The sequence below is a fragment of the Dama dama genome, chromosome 14 (genome assembly GCF_033118175.1).
Source record: "Dama dama isolate Ldn47 chromosome 14, ASM3311817v1, whole genome shotgun sequence".
NCBI classification, from domain to species: domain Eukaryota; kingdom Metazoa; phylum Chordata; class Mammalia; order Artiodactyla; family Cervidae; genus Dama; species Dama dama.
In genome coordinates, this window is record NC_083694.1 from 2,975,579 (window position 1) to 3,000,982 (window position 25,404).

Genomic DNA, 25,404 nt, shown 5'->3' on the forward strand with positions numbered 1-25,404 from the left:
CAAGTTAATGGACTAGAAAGCCATCAAATACCTGTTTTTTTACATTTTTTGGCCATGCTGCATGTGGGGTCTTCGTTCCCTCACCAGGGATCGAACTGGTGCCCACTGCACTGGAAGCTCGGAGTCTTAACCACTGGAGGGTCAGGGTAGTCCCCATCAAGTAACTTTTAATACTTCCATCATTACCAAACAGTAAGACATGATGAATAAAAGTTCTATTTGCCAGAATAAGAAGGAAATGGCAACCCACTCCAGTATTCTTGCCTGGAAAATCCCATGGACGGAGGAGCCTGGTGGGCTACAGCCCATGGGGTTGCAAAGAGTCGGACACAACTGAGCAACTTCACTTTCACTTTGCCAGAATAAAAAAAAAAAAAAAAAAGCAAATCCAGCTTTCTGATTTAATGACAAACTAGCTTCACCCAGAAGAATATCTGACAGAAACCACAAGGGCCCAAAGAAAATAAGCCTATGTTGTCGAGTGATTTCACTCTTTGTACAAATCAGAACACCTCAATGTCCTACTGTAGGTGTGTATTTTCACAACTTTAAGTCTTTAGGAGCTGCTGGGACTGTGGTATCAGTGGGGAAAAAGGCAGTCAATAGCTCAGGTGCTGCTGCTAAGTCACTTCAGTCGTGTCCAACTCTGTGTGACCCCACAGATGGCAGCCCGCCAGGCGCCTCCGTCCATGGGATTTTCCAGGCAAGAGTACTGGAGTGGGGTGCCATTGCCTTCTCCGAATAGCTAAGTTGGTGCAGTGTTAATAGGTTATTCCCAAATCTTGCCTTCTGTACAGCACTAGTTGAAGAACAGGGCCAAGCCACCAAACTCCTGGAGGGGCTGGAGTCCTTAATAATAAATAAGTGATACTTCCAGGTACAGAAGATAGGATCCTTTAGTTTTTGTTGTGTGACCACTATCAAGTCCTACTGAAGGATTTCTGGAGAGAACGTTTACTGGTGACTTAACCTGAATTTTGCAGAGCTCACCTGTGGCCTTTAGCCTGGGCTTCGGCATTTTCTTTTCTTTTCTCTCAGGCTTCGACTTCTTAACCATCTTTTTGTTTTTCTTTTTTGAACTGCCATAGTCACTATCATCATCGTCTTCCACTAGGAAATCCTCATCACTGCCGGAATCTTCTGAGAGGAAAGAAGAATTTCAACGTCCAACTTAATGTATACATCCTTCCAAGTGAACAAAGGGAGAGAGTGCTAAGAATGGGAGATGGGATTTGGAAGTCAGACACTCTTGGGTTCTATTTGCAGCTGTACTACCAATTCGGTTGGAGCTGTCATTGGCCCCACCTGTAAAATGGTTTAACATGCACATGAGGGTTACATGACTGACTTGTTTGAAGAGTAGGCAGAAAACAGGAAGAGATTAGGCTTAATGTGGATAAAAACTGAAGCCATCAAATAACTCTTGGTAGTTCTATATTTTCCATATAGTCCTGATAAGACCAGGGAAATGAAAGTGAACTGATTTGGTGTCTTTGGCCCAACATTAAACAAAGTAAGAAACCTACATACAAAGCAAATATACATATAATTAATTAATCTGAGTAACCTGTGAAACACCTAAATTCTTTTAACACCTTTTTTGCAAGGAGAGGTCTACACCTTTCTCCACTAGGACAAAATACAGATCTTAATCACAGTACCCACCAGGTAACTGTTATTCTAACAATGGTTCATTCAGTATATGAGAATGAATGGTGTACTTAATCACTATTTGAGTATTTAATCAGTACTTGAGTATTTATTTGATGAACTTAATCAGATAATAATCATGAGAATCTCTGAGTCTTTTAAAATATAAATAGATATAAAAACAATCATCTCTAATAACACTCAGTATCTAATTTAAGGGGCTGATTTTAACACTGAGCATCCAAAATATTGCTGAAGTAAAACTGAGGTCACAAACTACAACCATGACCAAGATGCAAGGCACGTTACGCACTCTCCTGGAATGGCGTCTCATCCTCCTCTTCTTGCTCTTCTTCACTGCCCACATCTTCCATGAGCATCTCCCTCTGTTTAGAGGCTGCTTTAGAGGCTGCCTGCCGTTGCTGGCGCACATTTTTATGATCTTCTTTTTCATCTTCACTGTCCTCTGCAATATCAAAGTTATAATGCAATGATCAAAGAGTTATGGGTTTGACATATGACTGGAAAAGGCAATGTAAGATATAAACTGCAGCTTTATTTCATTCAGAAAGGGAAAGTTCTATTCCTAAAAATGTCTATAAAATATGCAAAAAGAGAGGTAAAATTCAAAGAATGAACTTGAATAAGGCTATGCATGCATTATTATGGGCTTCCCTGATAGCTCAGTTGGTAAAGAATCTGCCTGCAATGCAGGAGACACCAGTTTGATTCCTGAGTCGGGAAGATCCGCTGGAGAAAGGCTACCCACTCCAGTATTCTTGCCTGGAGAATTCCATGGACTGAGTCAGACAAAGAGTTGCAAACAGTCAGACATGACTGAGTGACTTTCACTTTCACCCACTATTACATATGAAATAACCTAGGCATGTAGTTTTAAGTAACAATAAAGCTGAATTTAGGTATGAATACATGCTTCCTATAACATGCTTTAAACTTACATTATTGCTGTACCCTAAAATTCTCAATTACATTCAAACCTATCTACACAGTTTTTAGAAACTAAAGTTAGAAAAAATATTTTAAATATTAGAACAGGGGATGACTGTTTTCCAATATATGCATTCTACAATACAAAACATACAGAACTAAAAATAATGCTAAACTACTATCCTTTTCAACGAATGAGGTGTGGCCATTTCAGTTTAGGGGAGACGGAGGGAAATCTTCAAAACACACATTTAGATCAATCAGATCTTAATACAATTTTATAATAAAAAAATTACTCTCATATACTACAGTTTATTAATTAAAACCTTTTTAGCACACAGTTGTGGTCTTGCATAAATCTGACTTAAAGGGCAGGATGCCAGCCTACTGCCTCTAGACCAAGTTATATTTGTATTAGTTTCACCTACAGCCCTTCTCCTGTCAAGGTTTAGCTGTTACTCTTTTGGAAACACTAGAATCTTATAAGCCTTGCTATGGTCAGTGTTCAAGTCATCACTTCCACTACCAAACTTCACCTGAAGACAACAGACACAAGAACAGAGCTGATTTTGGCAGACTCAAAACTAAACCCACTTGGTAGGAGGTATGCTGAACATTAGTACAGAGTTATTCATCTTGAAGTGCTCAAATGCTTATAAACATGAGAGATTCAAATTAGGGTTTACAAGGTAAAGGAGTAAAAGTGTATATTACATTATCACAACATTACTAGCTAGATAGTGCAAAAAGTTAATACAATTTCTTTTCAGACAATCATTTAGCAGACTTGAACAAGTGAAAGGGAAACAGCTCAGAGTGACTCAGTGGATCCATCTGCCAATACCGGGGACATGGGTTTGATCCCTGATTCGGGAAGATCCCACGTGCTGAAGAGCAACTGAGCCTCTGCACCACAACCCTTGAGCCTGAGCTCCAGAGCCCGGGAGCCGTAACTTCGGTCTGTGTGCCCTGGTACCCGCGCTTGGCAACAAGAGACGCCACAGCAATGGAAGCTGTGCAGAGATAGTGCGGCTCGCCGCATCCAGGGAAAAGCCTGCGCAGCAGCGAAGACCGAGCCCAGCCCATGATTAGGAAAAAATAGCTCAGTAGAGCGAATGCAGTGGAACTTTGTCTACCCCTTCACATCTTATCTAAACAGCACTGGGACGTAGACCAAGACTAAAATGGATGGGAGCGAGATGGAACTCTCAACTCTTGAACAAGTTAAATTTTTAAAAATAAATACCAACCACAAAATAATCAGGATTTAACATTTAATCTAGTCAGAGTCTCTTCAATTGATTCTTTTAAGTTAAAACTCTTACAAAAAAGCTTTCTCTGTGGCTACTGTTTCAAAGGACCTCTTCACAGCTAAAAAGTCAAACTAAAACTAATAATTGTTTGCTTTTCAACCCAGAGTCATCACTTCCTGTATTTTATACCTTGATTTCACTTAGTATTATATATATTCTATATAGTTTGATATCTTTTATTTGTTCATGTAAGTGGTTTTCAATTTCAATTATGCACAATTTCAATTATGCATGAGAATAATCTGTAAATGCTTTTAAAAAACAAAGCCCCAACATCCCACCTAGACCTACTGAATCAAAGTCCTGGGATGGGATGGACATAAGTATTCTTAAAAAAAAAAAAAAACTTTCATAGGAAACTGTAATAAGTCACTTGGACTGAGAATCATTGTGAGCTGTTAGAAGATGGAAACATTTACTGTTTGTAATGTGGTATTTACCACAGAGCCTGGCATTATTATGAAACCATTTATTAAAATGTTCAATAAATAAATATATAAATAGAATTACAGCTACTACATTAAAAATTGTTTACTACCTGCTGAATGAGAATCATCCTTCTTAGTCTTCACATCTTTTTCTTCTGAGTCCTCACTATAAGAAAAAGGGGGAAAAGTTTAAAAGTCTTAGATCAAAATCCAAGTGAACATAAATCTCTAGAAATCTGACTGGAGAAGAATACTAAAGAAAATCTCTGTTAGACATAAAATAATTCAGATGCTGAGGAGTGAAATTGCTTCCATCATTTCCCTAATACATAGAGATACTGGTGATTAAGAACAATTTTATCCACTTTTGGAAAATACTGCTTCCTTTGAAGACCCAAAAGAAAAAATGAAGGTATCTCAACACAGGCTAAAACTTTTCACCTATGCATAAGCCTTGGTTCACTAGAACATTTACTAAGAAAAAAACTCCGTTGTCAGAGACAGAGTATGACTATAATGAAAATAAACCATGTAATGTATCAACGGTGGTAAAGAAGGCAAATGAGTGGATAGCACCAAATATAAACGCAGCAAATACCTTTATAATTATTAAAGGAAACTGGAGTTATATAAATTACAATATGCCTAAAAATTTATCTAAAGCAAATGAAAATAAATTAATTATATCCTAATATTGATATTTAGGAGTCCAGTATGCTGTACATCAGAAATCTGAATACACAGGCCTGCCTTACATCATGGAGAAAATAAAAAGCGAGCTAAAGATCATTGCAGGGTAAAAGTTAAAGAGCTTCAAAGTTAAATGGAAAATTTTATCAAATAATTTTTTATGTCACAAAAATGAACATTTTATATCCTCACAAATTTTAACTTAGAAATCTGGTGTCTAGTGTTCTGCCTTTGTCATAAATTAATTAGCTGTATGATCTTAGGCAATTCACTTGGTACTCTTCAGTGCTAGAATTTTATGATTCCATGAGAAATTCTGACAAACAACAACAAAAATCATACATAAAATTGTCTTCATAGCCTTCTTTTTTTCAACAGCAGATTCTGTAAATCTTTTGGTAAGTATTCCCATAATCTAGATCACACTCAAATGACAAACTATTGAGCCCAAGATTTCTAAGCAAAGAAAAAAACCAAACACATTTCTTTACTAAGCAATCTGATCTAAATATATTGTAATTTTGAAAATTGTGACTGTTCTATCTAAATTTTTTATGCAAAATAAGCATTTAATTCACAAGTCTATTACAATGATGAAGAATGAAATCATTTTCTCTATTTATCTTATTATTGAGTTTATAGAGGCCATTAATCCTTGAGCCCTTTTAAAGTGAAGTCAAGTAATAGCTAAACTTTTAAGTAAAGACCAACAGAAAAATCAACATAATACTGGTCTGAGGGAATAAACATATGAGATAATACAAATGGCAACAAAAACTGATTTCAACCATTCTTGGATACATAGGAGAGAGTAATAAAACCAAATGATTGCAACAATGAAAGATGTAGTCTAGATATCAATTATATTGATGAGACATGATAACAGGCAATGAAGATGCTCATTCCTAGGGGAAATATAATAAAATAAATACAATAAAAGACAGTTCTAAGTTGGGCTGCTGTATGAAACTGGAGTATGGACTTCCCTGACGGTCCGGTGGTTAGGACTTCGCTTTCCAATGCATGGGGTGTGGAACTGATCCCTAGCCAGGGAGCTACGATCACACAAGCCTTGTGACCAAAAAACAACCGAAACATGAAACAGAAGCAATACTGTAACAAATTCAATAAAGACTTTAAAAATAGTCCACATAAAAAAAAAATTATTTGAAAAAACTGGATTAGAGAGATATATTAATGAAACTATGGAAGAGTTATCTTCCTACAGTAAAATTTTATCTTATTTTTCCTCAAAATTTTTCCACATTTCTGAAATTCTCCAGGAAAGAAAATATTAGAGGTTAGTGATTCAACCAAACAGAAAATGCTAGGTGAATGTATTAAATTTAGCTTTTTGTGAATTCAGAATGAAAGACTTCTACTCAGGGCTTTATTATACTGATTTTAGTGCTTAAAAGTAAATATCTTAGAAGAACTAATGAGAATTATCATTTCATTTCTTTGAAATGCTCATACTTAATAGTATTGTTTGGAAGTGGTATAGTCTAATGGCTAAAAAAATGGATTTTGGAGTCCAATAGACATGGCTTTAAAACCTGTTGGTTCATTTGCCAGTCCTTAGATAAATCACTGACTCCTCTGAGTTAATGTTACTTAGCCTAATAAAGGTTTTGTGAGCATTAAATGATAATGATTATAAATTAGCGCATAATAGATACTGGCACATAATAATCATAAATGGTAACTATCATCACCACCACCATCAGGAAGGTCTTGGTGTAGTTATACTACCTTGAATTTGAGAGCTTACACGTATGCCTGTAAGAGCAGAGATGAAAGCTCCAGTACCCTGGTCTTGTGAGGCAATTACAGTTAAAAATATAACTCATCTGAACTCATTTATAAAACAAAGGGAAAGGGAACAGCTCAAAATGATTAAATTATTTAAACAAAGTAGGACTGATTATATAAAACTCAGCAGGCAAAGGAACTTAAGATTCTATAAGCTTTAGTTATAATTCTGTCAGTGATTTGTGCCAGTGATTTTCTGAATAGGAAAGGTCACTTATTTTTTGCTCTTTCTACAATGAAAATGGCAATAGTAACTTTGGGCAACAAGTTATCAATACATACTTAAACAATCTTTCTGCCTTTGTGCAGAGGTTTGTGGTAGCAACAAAATCATTCTATCATTCCTGGAGTTTACTTGAGACTCCAGGTTGAGTCTAAGCAAGCCTCCATGACCTTAAAGAGGCTAACCTCTAGAATCAAAGCACTGCATGCTTTGATAAAATGAAATACACAAAACAACACTAAGTGAGCAATGGCACTTTCCCAAAGTCACTGAAGATTCTACCAGTTTAGAGATCAGAGACTACCCTCATCTTACAGTGCTGGCAGTGTAAGTAGAAACAGATAGGTAAAATGCCTTACCTATCTTCCTGTGAATTCTTTCCAGATCGCCTCTTATTTTTAGCTTCTCGGGGAGATGATCGAATTTTCTTAGCTGGAGGGCCTGAATCTCTTCCATAATCTTCATCTAAACAGATTATGAAGATAAAATTTTATTTATGAAGATAAAATTTTTCAAATTTAATGAACTGTATTATGATTTTTACCTATCAAAAATACCACAGTATTTACTGAGATAATTCTCTCAAGCTGTTTAAAAGCTAAGAAGGCAGAATTTCCTAAATAATTTTCTTTCATTACAAAAAAAAATTCTTTTCCACTCTAGTTCCACCTTGACTCAATCATTTTTATTTTTGCCTATTGCTTTCTAGTCCTCATGTGTATACTTTAATATACTCACAGTCAAACATCTCTTATTTTATATTTTACTCTTTTAATTCGCTAAAGCTTTTTACATGTTTCCACATCTTTGTATTTATTTGGAAACTATTATAGTAACATGGTTTTATTATAAGCATTTTAGAATGTAAAGAACCCACAATTCTACAATCCTAATACAACTACTGTTATCAAGCAAATTACTTTTAAGCTAAAGTATTATATATAGCACACTCTGACACTTGAAGAAAACACCCTCAATTTAAAAAGTCCCATAAAACCTTGAAAGGTGACTATTTCCAAAACTGTTCACTATACCGTTATATACAGTCGTGAGGATCCAGAACAGTGTGAAGCTTCAGCAATTATTAAATGGTTGAATAATTATAAATTATGGAATACCACACAACCAGTAACAAGCATAAACTTTTCGTAACACAAGAAAGCTAAGCAGAGGCAGTTGGGAAAGGCACAGAATCCAAAATTCTACAGAAAGATGTCAATTATATTTTTAAAAGGAAAAAATAAGACCAAAAGCCTTTTAAAACAAAAAGGTTACTTGAGGGCTAAGGGACCTTGAATAATATTTCTGTCTCAGTTTCCTTATCTGTAAAATGGAAATAACAATACTTAAAACCCCATTTTAACAGGACTGAGCTAAGGATTAAATGAGTAAACAAAAATATTTAGCAAGTATTGCCTCTGGGAAGTTGGGTTATGTTCTTTTTTTATTCTTCTTTATACATTGCTGCATTTCCTACATTTCCCCAAAGCATATAATATTATCTTTATAAAGTAACATTAGATTAAAAAAATAAAGAAAAAAGAACAGTAAACACATCTTGAAAATTAGAGTAAGGACATATTCTACAGAAACCTTTTATGGCTAAGATTTATGATACACTAGCCTCTCTACAGTTAGTTCACAAATCAAAGGTGTTGCACAAAATACTCTCATCTTACTTCATCATGCAAAATACATCAGTTCAGTTCAGTCGCTCAGTCGTGTCCCACTCTTTGCGACCCCATGAATCGCAGCATGCCAGGCCTCCCTGTCCATCACCAACTCCCAGAGCAAAATACATACATGCTCCCTATTACAAGGTATGAGTTTTATTGTGATTATAGCAGGAGATATATTAACTAATAAACAATGTATCAGAATTATCGCACATTTAAACCTTGGACTCCAAAACTAGGTAAGAAAAAAAAATTATTGAAGTGTTTATTATCAATGATTTAGTAAGGAAAAATTAAAATCCATGCAGGTTCAACATTTGAGTGACACAGACTGATGTAATTTATATGTCAAAATAGTCTAAAAATTAAAAATTATTTCAAAAGAATTAAAAAAGTGTAAATAAGCTGGGTATTCTTCCACTAATCAGTTCAATTTACTACTTACTGAAATCATAAAACTTACCAGCATCATCGGATTCCTGAAATTGTGAATAATCAACGACCTTCCTATTTCTGTAGAAAGAAAAGACTCTAATCAAGGTCGTAAAAATATAGGACTTTTCTAAGATATTAGAACACACATTTCTATTTCATAAACAGAATTAGAACTAGCTCTCTGAAATTTATTTTTCAAAAAGCCCTCATCTCAGCCAAAAGAATGTCACATTGTGTTATAGGAAAGCGTAGCTTAAAACAAAAGTATTTCAAATGACAATTCTTATAATGCTCTTCTCAGGGATAGCTCAAATACTACCCTTTCCAACAAAACAACCTCCCAGGAGTACACAGAATGGCAAAATGAGCCATAGTACCATATATTCTTTATATACAGAGTCTGATACCATATGCACACAAACCAAAACTGTAAATGTTATTTTATTCACACATATTCCTTATAAATAAGGTTACTACTAATTTTTTCTCACGGCAAAGTGTCTTAGCTTTTAAATGTAATACAGTTAATTATAATATACAAACTATGGCGACTGTAAGTTAAGCTTTACACAGAAGGGAATGGAAGAAACTGATTCATTCAAAAGCTATTCTTTCGGACTTAGCTGGTGGTTCAGTGGTTAAGACTCAGTGCTCCCGATGCAGGGAACTCAGGTTCATTCCTGGTCAGGGAACTAGATTCCATATGCTGCAGTTAAGATCCAGCACAGCCAAATATATATATAAAGATGCTCTTTATTAAAGAGCATTCTGGGGGCCGCACCTCACAGCTTGCAGATCTCAGTTCCCTTCCCACAGCAGTGACAGCCTGGATGGAATCCTACCCACTATACCACCAGGAAACTCCCCTAAAGAGCATTTATTAGAGAAACAAATTTATGTATCTACTTGGCTCAATGATTTTTAAGTCCTTTCAGTTCAGTCGCTCAGTCTTGTCTGACTCTTTGTGACCCCATGGACTGCAGCAAGCCAGCCCTCCCTGTCCATCACCAACTCTCGGAGTTTGCTCAAACTCATGTCCATTGAGTCAGTGATGCCATCCAACCATCTCATCCTCTGTCATCCCCTTCTCCTCCTGCCTTCAGTCTTTCCCAGCATCAGGGTCTTTTCCAATGAGTCAGCTCTTTGCATCAGGCGGCCAAAGTTTTGGAGTTTCAGCTTCAGTCTGTCCTTCCAATGAATATTCAGGACTGATTTCCTTTAGGATGGACTGGTTGGATCTCCTTTCAGTACAAGGGACTCTCAAGAGTCTTCTCCAATACCACAGTTCAAAAGCATCAATTCTTCGGCGCTCAGCTTTTACTTAAAAGTACTTTTAGAAGTATTTCTTCCTAGGTAAAGCATCTTTAATACCTCAAACAAATTTAATTCCCATTTTTCTACTTCATATTCTAAACCTAGAAGTTTAAAATTTCTCCCTTAAGAGAGATATAAGAGCTTCCATGTTAGTATCCAAACAGCCTGGCATTTAGAAGAACTTTAGATGCACTATAACTAAGGGGAAATTGAACAAATGAATTTAAAGAACTAAGAGAAACATACCACCAACTACACTTAAACCTAAGCCGAGGACTATTCCTGGTTTGATAGATTAAGACCCTTCCCAGGTTGCTCAGTGGTAAAGAATCCACGTGCTAATGCAGGAGACAGGGGTTCGATCCCTGGGTGGGGAAGATCCCCTGGAGAAGGAAATGGCAACCCACTCCAGTATTCTTGCCTGGGAAATTCCATGGACAGAGGAGCCTAGTGGGCTACAGTCTATGGGGTCGCAGAGAGTCGGTCGCAGAGAGTCGGACAGAACTTAGTGACTAAATAACAACACAACAATAGATTAAGACACCATTTAAAAGCAAAAACAGGGCAGTCAGAATTCAAGTACAGGTGCAATGTCTATATAATACGCAAAAATGAGAGAGTAGGAGTGAATTCTGAACACATGCTTGGGGCTTAGACGTGCAAGAAGGCACAGTCGCACTCTCCCAAGCTGTGCCGGGTCTCCGTTGTGCACAGGTTTTCCTCGACCTGTGCTAAGTGGGGGCTTCATGTTATGGCGCACAGGCTCTAGGACCTTCGGGCTTTGGTAGTCGAGGCTCATGGGCTCGAGAGCTACAGGCTCAGGAGTTGTGGCCCCCCACGCTTAGTTGCTCTGTGGCATGTGGGATCTTCCCAGATCAGGGATCAAACCTGTGCCTCCTGTGTTGGCAGGCAGGTTTTTTTTTTTTTTACCACTGAGCCACCAGGGAAGCCCTATGGACACACTCACTCTTGATTAAAGAGGGAAAAAGATCCGTAAGAAATTTTGCATTGTTTTTCTTTAGTCTGCCAACAACAAATTATCTTCTGACTTTATTGCCTCAATGAGTCAAGATGCAAAACTATAAAATATATTGTAACTATGTTTTAAGAAACTGAGTTTATATATTAAAGATACCATTCTATTAGGAAAGTTAATTTAAAAAACATGACTATTAATTCTACTTACATGAGTTACCTAGTCAAATGCAGAGAGACAAAAAGTAGAATGGTGGTTGCCAGGAGTGGGGTAGAGGAAGATGGAGAAGTCAATGGTATGTATCGTTTCAGTTTTACAAGAGTTCTAGAGACTGAATGCACAAAAATGTGAATGTATTTAATTACTGAACCGTACGTTTAAAATGGTTTTAAGATGGGGCTTTCTTGGTGGCTCAGTGGTATAGAATCCACCTTTAAATACAGGAGGCAGGAGGCCAGGTTCAATCCCTGATGCAGGAAAATCCTACATGTGGCAGAGCAACTAAGTTTGTGCGCCACAATTATCGGGCCCATGAACACAACTACTGAAGCCCATGAGCCCTGGAGCCTGTGATCTACAACCAGAGAAGCCACTGCAGTGAGAAGCCCGAGCAGCCCAACTAGGGAGTAGCTCCTGGTCGCTGCAACTGGAGAAGAGCCCACACAGCAATGAAAATACGGCACAGCCAAAAGCAAATAAATAAAATTATATAAAAGAATCAGGAAAGTTGTGAAGTAATTAGCCTCCAACTAAAAAAAAAAAAAAAAAAAAAGAATTGGGAAAAAACCAGTTAAGATGGTAAATATGCTACTTTACCACAATTAAAAAAAATTTTTTTTTCTTAAAAAAAAAAAAAAAAAAAAAAAACACAAAACTATTGGGGGAGCTAGTAAATATTCATGTTCTAGCAAAATAGTGATTTTTAATGACAGATACCATGAGAAACAACATTATGAACCCAATGCAAAGATGGCCCTTTTCTGCGTTACTTAGAATCAAGGAAATGGGACGCTGAAGCAGGGGGGAAAGGGTCCAGGTGGGGGAGTTTTAAACTTCAACTTCTAATAATTATGTACAGATTCTGAAACTGCAGGTATAATAATTTTAGGGTATTCATGCTGGTGGAATTGCAGCTAAAATGTGGTACAATTTCCAGGGATCGATAGACATATCCTATGATACTGTATAAAGGCAAGTAATCATAATGGAAAAGGATCATTGTTGTTATTAAATCATTAAGTTGTGTCTCTTTGGAACCCCATGGACTGTAGCCCGCCAGGCTCCTCTGTCCGTGGGGATTCTCCAGGCAAGAATACTGCAGTGGGTAGACATTTTCTTCTCCGCCTTCCTTCTTCATATGAAGAACAACTGAATAAATTGGGATTTTTTTTTTAACTTGCAAAAGGGAAAACACGTTACATTTGGTGGTCAGATTAAGTATGGGTTCAATATAAAGAACTTTCTAACAGTTTGCTAATGATAGTTACACTTCTCTAGTGTATCCCTAGAAACACTCCTTAGAAAGGAATTATGTAGTGATAAATACAGAATCTGCCAAGAGGATTTCTAGGTTCTGGTTCTAGAACTTCAGGCCAATCACTTACTCTCTGGGCCCCAGTTCCTCAGCTGTTGGAACTGATGACCTAAGTTGCAAGACTGATCTAAAAAGTTGCTCTATAAAATTAAACACAATTATCAAAGTTTAATGAAAAACACGACTTTTTCAAATTCAAGTAGTCAATGATCCTTTTGGGCACCACACATCTTAACATATACTGCGGTACCATTTGTTTTCTTCACTAATTTGAGCTCTTTGAAGGTAACAATTATGTCTTATGTCCACACTGCGCTACAGAACAGGTAGGCACTCAAATATTTTCTGAACTTTTTGCTCTTAGGGCCAAATTTTAAGAGCTCTGTTAGAAATTTAATTATAGAAAATACTGTAGAGGTTAATCATCCAATCTCCTTAAAGTCTGGAGAAGGCAATGGCAACCAACTCTAGTACTCTTGCCTGGAAAATCCCATGGGAGGAGCCTGGTAGGCTGCAGTCCATGGGGTCACTAAGAGTTGGACACGACTGAGTGACTTCACTTTCACTTTTCACTTTCATGCATTGGAGAAGGAAATGGCAACCCACTCCAGTGTTCTTGCCTGGAGAATAACAGGGATGGGGGAGCCTGGTGGGCTGCCGTCTATGGGGTCGCACAGAGTCGGACATGACTGAAGCGACTTAGCAGCAGCAGCTCCTTAAAGTCTTTTTGGATCTCATTTCTTGCCACTTAACAATCAACACCAGGAGGCATAATTCCACCAATCAGGTTTTTTTTTTCCCCAACCACTTGGTCCTGCAGCTTCCTTGCTTAGAATGCTATTTGTATCAGTCTTATTCATATCAGCTACAACATCACCTCTCAACACCTTTAATCCCTTACTGATACTACATAAACCACTAATGTCTGTCTCCTCTATTAAACGTGAACTTCTTGAGGACAGAGGCTGTCTCTCCTTCACTTACAACATCAGATTCAAGGAAGGTTTGATGAGTGAATGGATTTGGCCTCCGCAAAGCATTAGGGTGAGAAAGGGCAACAGAAGGGAGGATGTATGTGCCACTGGAGGTTTTAACCTATCAGACTTTCAATCCCACTGCCCTTAACAACAAAAGAAAATTCAGTTTTCTCCAAACGAAAAAACTTTATTTTAGATTTAAGAGATTTGAAAGGGGAATTCCCTAGCAGTCCAGTGCTTAGGACTTGGTACTTTCACTGCGGTGGTCCAGGGTTCAATACTCAGTCAAGGAACTAAGATCTTGCAAGTCACCTGGCACAGCCAAAAAATTATTTAGTACGTTTTTCTTAGTTTGGCCATGCTGCATGGCATGTGGGATCTTTCTTAGTTCCTTGGACCACCAAGGAAGTCCCATATTTCCTATCAATGTATTTTTTTCTATCCTAATTTTCAACACAGAAAAACTACAAACATGTTATGATGCCACTGAAAGCATGGAGTCTTAACCGCTGGAGCAACTATCAAATGCCAAAACCAACCCTTCAGTGCAAAATGAACATCAAACACTCAAACTGGGAGGACAACACAAAATTTCAATACAGACACTGTGGAAGCAATGATTCTCCAATTAAAACAAATTAAATTAAAATTTTTCAATACAGCATAAAAGTTAAAAACATGGATTTTAAAATTGGGTTTAAATCCTGTGACTCCCAGTTACTTCCCCTCTTTGAACTTCAGTTTTCTCACCTGTAAGACAGAAATAACAACACCTGTCTCTCAAGGTTGCTGTGAGTGCCAGGCACACAATTATCCAATAAATAGTAGCCATTATTTCTTGTAAGCACTAACCTGTTCCATCCAGAATACCACTGCAATCTTGAACCCACCTGAATACATAACACTCTTGAACTATTTACCTGAACAGCATGATTAAATCACTCCTCTTAAAAACACTGTGTCTGGTTCTAGTATTATTTAGAAAGATCGTGTTCAAGAGTTTGTTGTTCATTTCACTAAAATGCAATGTCAAAATACCTATTTTAGCATTATTTCCAACTCTATGATAAAGTTTCCAGTTACCATTTAGGCCAGAGAAAGTAGCAATACTAGCTATTTTAAATCCATCATTCAAGTTCGATCAATTTCTATTACTCAAATCAAATGGAGTTCCATTTAAACAAGTCTAAAAATTTACACTAGAAAGCAGAACTGTAATCCAGTAAGGAAAACAAATGTTTAAAATAGAAACTATAGGAACACAAAAACTTCAATTATGTGCCTGCTCTTATTTTAAAAGCTGATACAATCACTATATTTAGATTCTAAAGGTAACTTGGTTACACATGAACCAATTCCTGGATGACCACCAGAGGGCTCTGAGATAAGTCCTCACTTTTGCATTGGTATAAAGTGCAAAAATGAAAGGTAAAGTTGGAAGCTAGACAAAGAACAAGAAAAGATCCATTTTTGGCACCAAATATGGCTAACTCAAGCAATAGGATTTTTTTTCTTCCTCTCTCTTGATCATCAACTTCCTTCTACTAAATAATGGTGAGTCTACCCCCCAAATATCTTTTTTTTCTTATAGCAGCAACCATCTAAGACCAAGTCAATAATATTTGAACAACATTCTAAAGATCAAGTGAAGTGAAAGTCACTCAGTCCTGCCCAACTCTTCGCGACCCCATGGAATTCTTCAGGCCAGAATACTGAAGAAGGGAATACTGAAGATTCCCTTCTTCAGGGAATCTTCCAAACCCAGGGGTTGAACCCAGGTCTCCCACATTGCAGGCGGATTTTTTTTTTTTTTTACCAGCTGGAGCTATCAGGGAATGAACAGTATTTCAGAGATGAAAATTACCACACCTTTGAGATGATCTCAACTAACCCTCTTAACCTTACAGATGAGAAAACAATTAAAACCACAAAATTTGATGCTAATCGATAACAAACATTCACATCAAATTCCAGGTAAGGAAGCAGAACTTTAAAATAGAAACACACATTTAATTGTTGACACCTTAAGCTTTATACTACTTAAAGAGCACAAAATCATTTTCTCAAGGAAAACCAGAAAGAACTTATAAACAACTTACATTGTTTAGCTCATTCAAGCGGACTATCCTTCCATTTGTAACCGTGAAGAAATCACACTGCTCTGGTCAATGCAGGGAAGAAGAAATACCTAGTTTTCTAGAATTTAGTTTCTCATTAGGCACTTAAAATGCACTTGAAATCTGAGTTTTGAGAAAGCCAAAACAGCTAACATAGCTTTTTTCACTAATCATGTAAGTGGTAAATATCTAGGACAATGTTTTTTAGTCTGTCAGTCACAACCCATTATTGGGTCCTGAAGTCAATTTACTGATATATGCCTTCGAGTGTGCTCAATCACTTCAGTCGGGTCCAACTCTTTGCGACTCTGTTGACTGTAGCCTGCCAGACTCCTGTGTCCATGGGAGTCTCCAGACAAGAATACTAGAATGGGTCACCATGCCCTCCCCCAGGGGATTTCCCTGACCCAAGGATCAAACCCACAACTCCTGTGTCTCCTGCATTGTACACAGGTTCTTTACCCATTGAGCTCCCTGGGAAACCATTCAGTTAGTTCAGTCGCGTCTCTTTGCAACCCCATGCAATGCAGCATGCCAGGCCTCCCTGTCCATCACCAACACCTGGAGCTTGCTCAGACTTATGTTCATTGAGTCAGTGATGCCATCCAAGCAACTCATCCCGTCGTCCCCTTCTTCTGCCTTCAGTCTCTCCCAGCATCAGGGTCTTTTCCAATGAGTCAGTTCTTCACATCAGGTGGCCAAAGTATTGGCGCTTCAGCATCAGTCCTTCCAATGAACATTCAGGACTGATTTCCTTTAAGATCGACTGGTTGGATCTCCTTGCAGTCCAAGGGACTCTCAAGAGTCTTCTCCACTACAATTTAAAAGCATCAATTCTTTGGTGCTCAGCTTTCTTTATGGTCCAACTCTCACATCCACACATGACTACCAGAAAAACCATAGCTTTCACTAGACAGACCTTTGTTGGCAAAGTAATGTCTCTGCTTTTTAATATGCTGTCTAGGCTTGTCATAGTTTTTCTCCCAAGGAACAAATGTCTTAATTTCATGGCTGCAGTCACCATCTGCAGTGATTTTGGAGCCCACGAAAATAAAGTCTGTCACTGTTTCCATTGTTTCCCCATCTATTTGCCATGAAGTGATGGGACCAGATGCCAAGATCTTAGTTTTCTGAATGTTGAGTTTTAAGCCAACTTTTTCATTCTTCTCTTTCACTTTCATCAAGAGGCTCTTTAGTTCCTCTTCACTTTCTGCCATCAGGGTGGTGTCATCTGCATATCTGAGGTTATTGATATTTCTCCCAACAATCTTGATTCCAGCTTGTGCTTCATCCAGTCCGGCACTTCGCATGATGTATTCTGCATGTAAGTTAAATAAGCAAGGTGACAATATACAGCCTTGATGTACTCCTTTCCCAATTTGGAACCAGTCCATTGTTCCAAAGGGAAGCCCTTACTGATGTGTAACTAGCATTTTATATTTTTTGCCACACAGGTGGGGGATCTTAGTTCCCCCCACCAGGGGGTGAGAGCCCTGAGCCTTAACTACTGGACCACCAGGGAATTCCCTGTAACTAGATCTTTAAAAGAAAAAGCAGCAAATAGAAAATATCAGAGAAAATTGTACCTAAATAACTGGCAAGTGCCTGAAGCTTGTTTCTGTGTTTGTATTCTTACATGTAACAAAATTGCAATGTCAAACCTATTTCTTACAGGAACCTCATCAAAATTGTCTTGAGAGCCACTGCTTTAGAATATACTGATTTCCAAAGTAGTTTCACTTTTACAAGAAACAGTTATAATCCGTGGCCACAAAAGTTAACATTTCTTTACTTTAATTCGTCTTTTCAAGAATATCACTTTTTTAAGCTTAAGCACTCATAAAGCCTATCCAAGGTTAGTGGCCTGTGGGGGTCAGGGGGAAGGGTGATATACCACCAGGTACGAGAACTACTGGACCTGGGAGCTAACCCAATCTTACCCAAAACACGTTATCCTATTAACAGATGTACTGTAAGGGCTTGACTAAGGACCTTTCATGATCTTCCAAGGCTACTAATTCTAAGAAAACTCCATAATGGAAGTTTCCAGTGTGGTGAGATCTGCCTCTGAAGTCCACTCACCAATTGTCTTGTCTAGCTCCTGGTCTTACCATGGTCTAAATCTAAACTTTCTCCCACAGAGCAGCCCTTAAAATTGATGTGACAGTTTCCACTCTTTCCTTCAAGGCTAAATATGAAAGTTTCTGCTCATCAACAATCACTATCCACTCTCCCCTTAAAACTTAGGACATTTGCCTCTATTTTTCTAACTCTCAAGATTATTCATGTGCCAAATTTTCTCAGGATATGAGAAAATTAGTTCATAGAAGCTGAGATACGTAAATTCAATTCAGGATAATTTCTCACAATTACTTATCTTTGAACTTCATGTTCCTTTTGGCTAAGAAATGTTGCTTTAACTGTATTTTATATCATTCTGCTTTTTACAATTAAATAGAATTCAAAACCAGTCATAAGATACAAGAAAGCAAAAAATTTTAAATAAAAATTAGAAAAAAATAAAAAATCAAGAATGTTACAGGAAAGAGTTCTCAGTTCTTCAAATGGGAAAAGTAAATTTCTAACTTCTGCACGAGAATAAAGGCATTCTGAATGATGAGCCAAATATATATTAGATAGTTATTATAATTCCCTCCTAAACCTTTTATCAACTTGCTAGTATTTCAGTCCAGGTGAATAAATATGAACTGTTACATGGCATTCCTTACTCCCAAAATATATTCAGTCCCTCCATATAGGAAAACATTTCCCAACATAATAAAGTGCAAAAACTATGCAATTAGCAAGAGTAAACCTCAAGCAGGTGAGACTAAAGGGGTCTCAGATGAGCACATTACCAAGTAGAGTCCTGTCTGCAGCAGTCTTGGAAACTTCACTGGACTCTTCCAGTTGTCTTCACACAACTATCAGGGACAAATATGTAGCCTAAGAAAGTCAGATTTACTGACTCATTCCAATAAAGATGATGGAACACCAGAAGTGTGGAGCATCTAACCAAACAGGAAAACTGAAAAGGATTTGGGGAAGGGTAAAATTTAGGTGAAATTTAAATGAATCAGTGTCTTGATGGGCTCAAAGCACAGTAGGACAGTGTGAAAAGGGGTCTTCATCAGGTTTAGACTGTGAAGTGGACCTTGGGTCCTATTTCTTGGAAAAGAAGTTAAGGTAGATGTGAATTTTGTGCCCAGGAAGCCCTTATTTGAGGCTCTAAAATTTAAATCAAGGACATTTCTCTGCATCAAAAGGACAGCTTTTCCTGACAAAAGTGTGATGTTTCACTCTAAATGATGCAATATCAAACAGCAGAGTTTGACAGTCTGATTTTAGAGAACTCAGTGGGAAAGCAGTAGTCAAAATATTATTATAAATTGTTTGTATTTATTCATCATTATAAATTATTATAAATCTTTCTAGTTGTCGCTTCTGTGGAAGATAGTCTGTTGTCCCAGCCCAATGAATAGCTGGCTGGATTTTTATTTCTCGGTGGAGCTAAGTTTTAGTTTCTTTTTTTATTTTTTAAGTTTTAGTTTCTTAAGAAATTCACGTTCTAGGTCATTTTATCTTGAGAGATGAAATCTTCCTGAAGATCACCTTGCTTTGCAGGTAACTGTACAGGTACACAGTTCAAAAGATACTAAGAAGCACCTGAAAATAGAGCCAGTTGAAACACTCTGGCAACCTAAAGTTTTTCAAAGACCTCTGACTATTTAGATACTAGTTATTTTAAAATATGGCAATACAATTCTGTAACAATCAGTTCTACTTCCTAGAACTTAGACAGTAATACATTTTTTGAGACAAAACAAAGGGATGCCCCAGTTTGATCAAGTTGTCATGTGCTAGATCAAATGTTTTCTCTTACTGTCTACAACACTGCAGTCTCTATTTCTAGACTCAACAATCCAAGAAGCCACTTCTTCATAATCCAGAGTGATATGTTTATTTCTCTTTGCAGCTAAGAATTTAAAAAGGCAAACAGAAGTAATACTTCACAGGATACTCAACAACTTCATTAAGTTCAAGTGAGTCAAGTTTGCAAACTCTATGTAACTGTGTATCATTAACTCTCAACTCCAGAGAGGCACCATTCACATGGACTGTAACGTGAATGTTAACTGGGTTGGTATCCCAGAGTTACACAGAATGGTGGCCTTGTTTTTTATCTTTCTGGGGAAAACAGACCAAAAACATAAATAAAACCAATCTCCCTTTCTTTATTCCAAGTTACTTCTCCTTACTAATGAGTTGTATTGCTAAATGATTTCAATCACTAAAACTCAACCACTTAATTTCTAACTTTTGTCAAGTTAAATCAACTCCAATTTATTAATTTCCTACTAATTGTAGCCTACTAATGAGTTTTATAATTGGTGCTGAACCTTTTCAAATGGTCTTTCTCCTTTGGTTGTTTAATAACATGATGAAATCAGTGAAAGATTCTACATTTTGTTTCTGGGACATATTCTACTTGATATTTTTAATACATACTAGATTCAGCTATGTTTGGCATTCTTGCATCTATGTGTATATGTAAAATGAGCCCATTAATTTCCTGTGGTGTCCTTTAGGTGGTTTTGGAATCCACTTACGGTGTTCACTTAAAGCAGTGCTATTTTCTTCCCACAAAAACCTCACTTCAGTGCGTTTTCCTCTACACTCAAGTGTCCTAACCCTTCAATGAACCTCTTTGCATATTCTCTTCCCCCGAAACTCTCCTTTCCTCCATTCACACCCCTCCCCAGCTCACTTTAAAGCTGGTCTTGTCCAGCAAAGTCCTGCTGTAAACCATAAACCCCTCCAAAGATGGCCAAGTGTGCTACTACCATGTGAGTAATACCCCGAGGCAGTGACTCACAGAAAAGGTCACACTGGCTTTGGATTGGCCACAGTTTCTATTTGAATTCCTGCTTCCTCTTAGTGGTTAGGTCAACTGGGCCAATTATGTAATTATCTAAGTTTCAGCTATCTCACATACAAAATAGGGATAATATACATACTTTGCTTAAAGAGTTGTTTCAAGATTTTGAAAAATGTGTAAAGCACCCTGCAGAACTGGCACAAAGTGTTTCTCAGTAATAGCTCTATTGAGTTTTGAGTGATTTTACTTTTTCTAAAATTAAAGGTTGAGAAAGGGACTGCACTGTTAAAAGGTCCATTCTCTCATCTATGATTTGGAAATTCAAAGTTCTGAAAACCAAGCTTTTTCATAATTTATATGGTGGTAAACATATGAGGGGCAAATGAGAGGATTTTTAGAATTTTAGTGCGAAAATTCCTAGGTTTTACCAGAGATTAATGTGTTTCATTATAGAAGCACTACCCCAGACTGGTGATGGTACATTATATATAGGGTATAGGAACCCTGTTATTTCTTTTTTTAAAAATTTTGTTACCTGCTTAAAATTTTTGAAAATATTGAACTCTCAAACACATATAGTCCCCCAATGGTTTCAAACTAAGGATTGTGGACCTGTAATACATTTGGTGTGTAATCAAATACAATAAATACAAATCTGGAAGAGACTTAAATATTTAAGTAAGACTCATGCAGCCTAAATCCACCTTTACTATTATTTCTACACCTTAGCTCCTTGACTTCAAAGTTATCACTTCAAACAGATGGTATTGGACTAAGCTGAAGTTCTTTCTAGTTGTTCTTTTAAAAAATGCTTTTAATTAAAACTTATCTCTGAAAGTTAAAGATTGAGTTGGAAAAAAACACAGATCGCTATTTAAAACATTTTGGCCATATATTTCCCCTCAACTATTTTCTATATAAATCTTAACCACTGGTGCATACAGAATGCACTCACCATTAGAGATGACTAAATAAAGAACATTTGCCCATCTTCATGCCAAACACTAGGAAGGAGAGTGGTACCACAGAATGCATGCCAGCATTGTACTCAGAAAATCTCAGTTCAAATACTGGCTCTGTTTGATGGTTCTGTGACACTGAGTAACGTACTATTGAAACTTATTTTGTCATCTGTTATTTGGAATTTTTAAAAATGTTCTGTTACAGGGTGATAAGGATGACACAAGATAAAGTGACATCCTCGAGTGGAGTACCTGATTCTGTATTTATACTTAGCAAATGTTTATTTACATTTAAGTTTATTTACATTTAGAGAAATGTAATTTCTCTAAAATCAAACTTAAAACACTTGCTTTTCTGGCTGTGCCACACAGACAGCTTGCAGGAGGATCTTAAGTTCCCCAAACAGGGATCAAACCTGGGCCATCGCAGTTAAAGGACCAAAAGTCCTAAGCTCTAGACCGCCAGGGAATTCCCAACGTTGTCTTGTTATAGTTTTCACATTACATATATATATGTTGGCAAATGTTGAGTATTTAAGTGTTGTTATAAAATTAACTCCTCCATTATTCAGGCTTTGCAAGTTATGTGAGATATTTTGGAAGGTAAAGTCTACGAAGAGTTTGTCTTTTTAGAGGAAAGTGACATGTAAGTAACAATGTACAGATTCAAGGTTAGTAAAAATCACACTTCTTTCACATGCATGCACACGCACACACACACACACACCCTGGACATAAAGAATAAGATGAGATACAAGGAACCAGGCTAATCTAAAACCACATTTATTAGTATATGACACTTAGTGTCTACTTGTGGGCTTTCCAGGTGACGCTAGTGGTAAAGAACTGGCTAGACAATGCAGGAGGAGATGTTAAGAGATGCAGGTTTGATCCCTGGGTAGGGAAGATCCCCTGGAGAAGGGAGTGGCTGCCCATTCCTGTATTCTTGCCTGGAGAATCCCTTGGACAGAGGAGCTTGGCCGGCTACAGTCGCAGTTGACTTAGCACTGTGTATACTTGGTATCAAAATCCAAACTATCTAAAATTTTCAGGTTTCTAAGTTTAACAGACCCTTTTTTCCTGTTTTCCCTTTAACAGGCCCTTTTGAAACTAATTTCCCGGTAAGAGTGAGTGTCTTTAAAAAAATAAAAAAATAAATAAGAAATCCAGACACATTCCAAACAAAATTCTCTTTGAAAATAAAGCAATTTAAAATCTTGGGAAAGCTGTTAATTCTCAACAAAACTATAAACAAGACCAAAAGTATTTTTATCAATCTGTAAGAGCCTAAACTTTCAATGTTAAAGGTTCTTTGCAATCTCAAGTACTAAACAAAAAGAGGCAGGGTATCAAGTACTTACAAGATGGAGAGAGAAGAAATAGATTGATCTGAGTGACTTGGGAGTATTTTCAATAAGAGAGGATCTCTGGAGAATACACCAAGCTGAATTTCAAAAAACCCACTTTCTAGTCTGGGCAAGTCAGTAAATCTCTGAGCTTTCTTTTTCATCTTTTACAAGTAGTAGCATTTTTAGTCCCTACCCCAAAGGATAAGAGTCATGAAAACAAAAGTTGAAAGTGTCATACAGTCAAGTAACATCAATACTTATCTGGTAGAAGGTAGAGCATTTATGTGGGAAGGGGGAGGATGAGGGTAAGCAGGGCTGGAAATTAAGAAATCTAGGTTCTAGGCCCAATATTGGCATGTATTAGCGGGTTACGCAAGGCACTTCACTTGTCCAGGTCCCCACATAAAGTCACTTGCAAGACGAATTTGCCTAAATTTCTTTCTGGCTCTAAGACTGTAATTTTATGCTATAAATTTGAACCCAAGGCCTAAAATATTTGAGCTCTCATTTATATGTGAGTCATATACTATAAAAGGTGAAGAGAGAGCAATACAGCCTGAACAAAAAAAACTACTTAGATATGTGCTGCGCACACATCTATGGAAAACCCTGCCATAGCTGATCAATTCCTCTCATTTGGAAACTGGTGTCAAGCAGCCATTAGTACATTTCTAAATCTTCTTTAAATGCTTAGGTTAACATTAATATAGGCATAACAAAAATGTAAACCAGAAAACCCTCAAGATTATATACAGGCCTAAGGACAGAAACATACCCCAAAAGAAGCTGCATAGACACTTATCTAACACGTGCTTTTTTTTGTTTTTGGTTTTTAAAGGAGGTTGATGATTCTGATACTGTGTCAACATCTGTAAATTTTGGTTACATTCCTTCAAGTACACAGATTCAATTACACCTTCAAACAAAAGCACTTCCCTAAGACAGAACTTTTTTTATTGCAAATTTAACAAACCACCAAACTCAAGTTTAATTATTTCTGCTTTATTATTGATCAAGAGTAGGTAAAAGACTTGAAAAACAGTTACAAAGAGACTTCATCGCTAAATATATAATCAGAAACCAAGTTGCTTGAAATTAATAATTTGAAAGAGACTCAAAGTCTACAATATATTTAACTTCATTCTTCAACTAGGGGCAAATAAACACTTAAAAAAATTACTTTTAACATACTAAGAAAAAAGTTGTGCACAAATCCCAATGCCTACAAAAAAACGCATTAGAACGTGCTTAATGTATTTATTCCCACCTGGTGATATTAAAAAAATCCAAATTTTCAAGAGATAAAAGATGTTCCTGTCCCAACATATAAATCTGGGGGCACAAACTCAGGCAGAGGAGTAAAGTTACAACAATGAAAAGTCATCAAAACCTAGTGACCTGCGGTTGCATTTTCATCACGCAGTAATTTACTTCCAGAAGACAGAAGATCCAATCCAGGTGAAACAAATCTTTATTATGATAATTGTCCTGTTTGTTCTGATCCTAAAGAAAATACTCTACGAAAATTGACCCGATACACCGGTCAATTATTATGCAAAAAAGTATGCATACTATAATTTGAACTATCGATTCAGACTCCGTGCCAAAATGCAGGCAGAACTCCTCCCGGTGGCGATGGTAAGGTATCAGAGATGCGGGTTGAAATTAAGCAGAAAGGCTGTCAGGTAGTTAGTGAGCACTCTCCTCACGCCCACCCGGAGCGCAGGAGTATGCAGCCCCAGACCACCATCAGTTGGAGTGGACAGTCTAGTCTTGAGACAGAACGGTGTGCAACATTTAGAAACCCTTTCCGGGGTTCCAAACCTCCCTTTACAGCTCTAGGTCAAAATACTTCCGTTTCTCACAAAACTTGGAATGGAGAAGGGGGAAGACACTGTTAAAATACCTAAAGACGAAACCGATTTATCCAGAAAACGCCACGCCAAGCAGTCAATCCTTACATTGAAAGCCTCAAGGACATTATGTTAAAAATAACATTTATTAGCAACAGCGCTCCTTCTTAAGGCCGCAACAGATTGGATTAAGCCACACCCCTCCATAAATGGCACATTCCATACAATAGCCAGGAGGACGACAGAGGGCGATTCCACCGGGCGCTGG

General features: G+C 37.3%; 1 protein-coding gene across 2 annotated transcripts in view; it reads right to left on the bottom strand.

Moving 5' to 3' along the window:
• Nucleotides 1–25,404, bottom strand: part of NUCKS1 (nuclear casein kinase and cyclin dependent kinase substrate 1) — a 29,132-nt gene that overhangs the window by 2,530 nt on the left and 1,198 nt on the right. Inside the window, exons 2-6 of one of the 2 annotated variants that reach the window (XM_061159920.1) lie at nt 9,204–9,253; nt 7,424–7,529; nt 4,450–4,505; nt 1,964–2,116; nt 991–1,137 (exon numbers count right to left, since the gene is read on the bottom strand). In XM_061159920.1, coding sequence (XP_061015903.1) covers nt 991–1,137; nt 1,964–2,116; nt 4,450–4,505; nt 7,424–7,529; nt 9,204–9,253 — 512 coding nt within the window. Of the gene's footprint in view, nt 1–990; nt 1,141–1,963; nt 2,117–4,449; nt 4,506–7,423; nt 7,530–9,203; nt 9,254–25,404 lie in introns of both variants that reach the window. The other variant, XM_061159919.1, reaches the window with a different exon arrangement.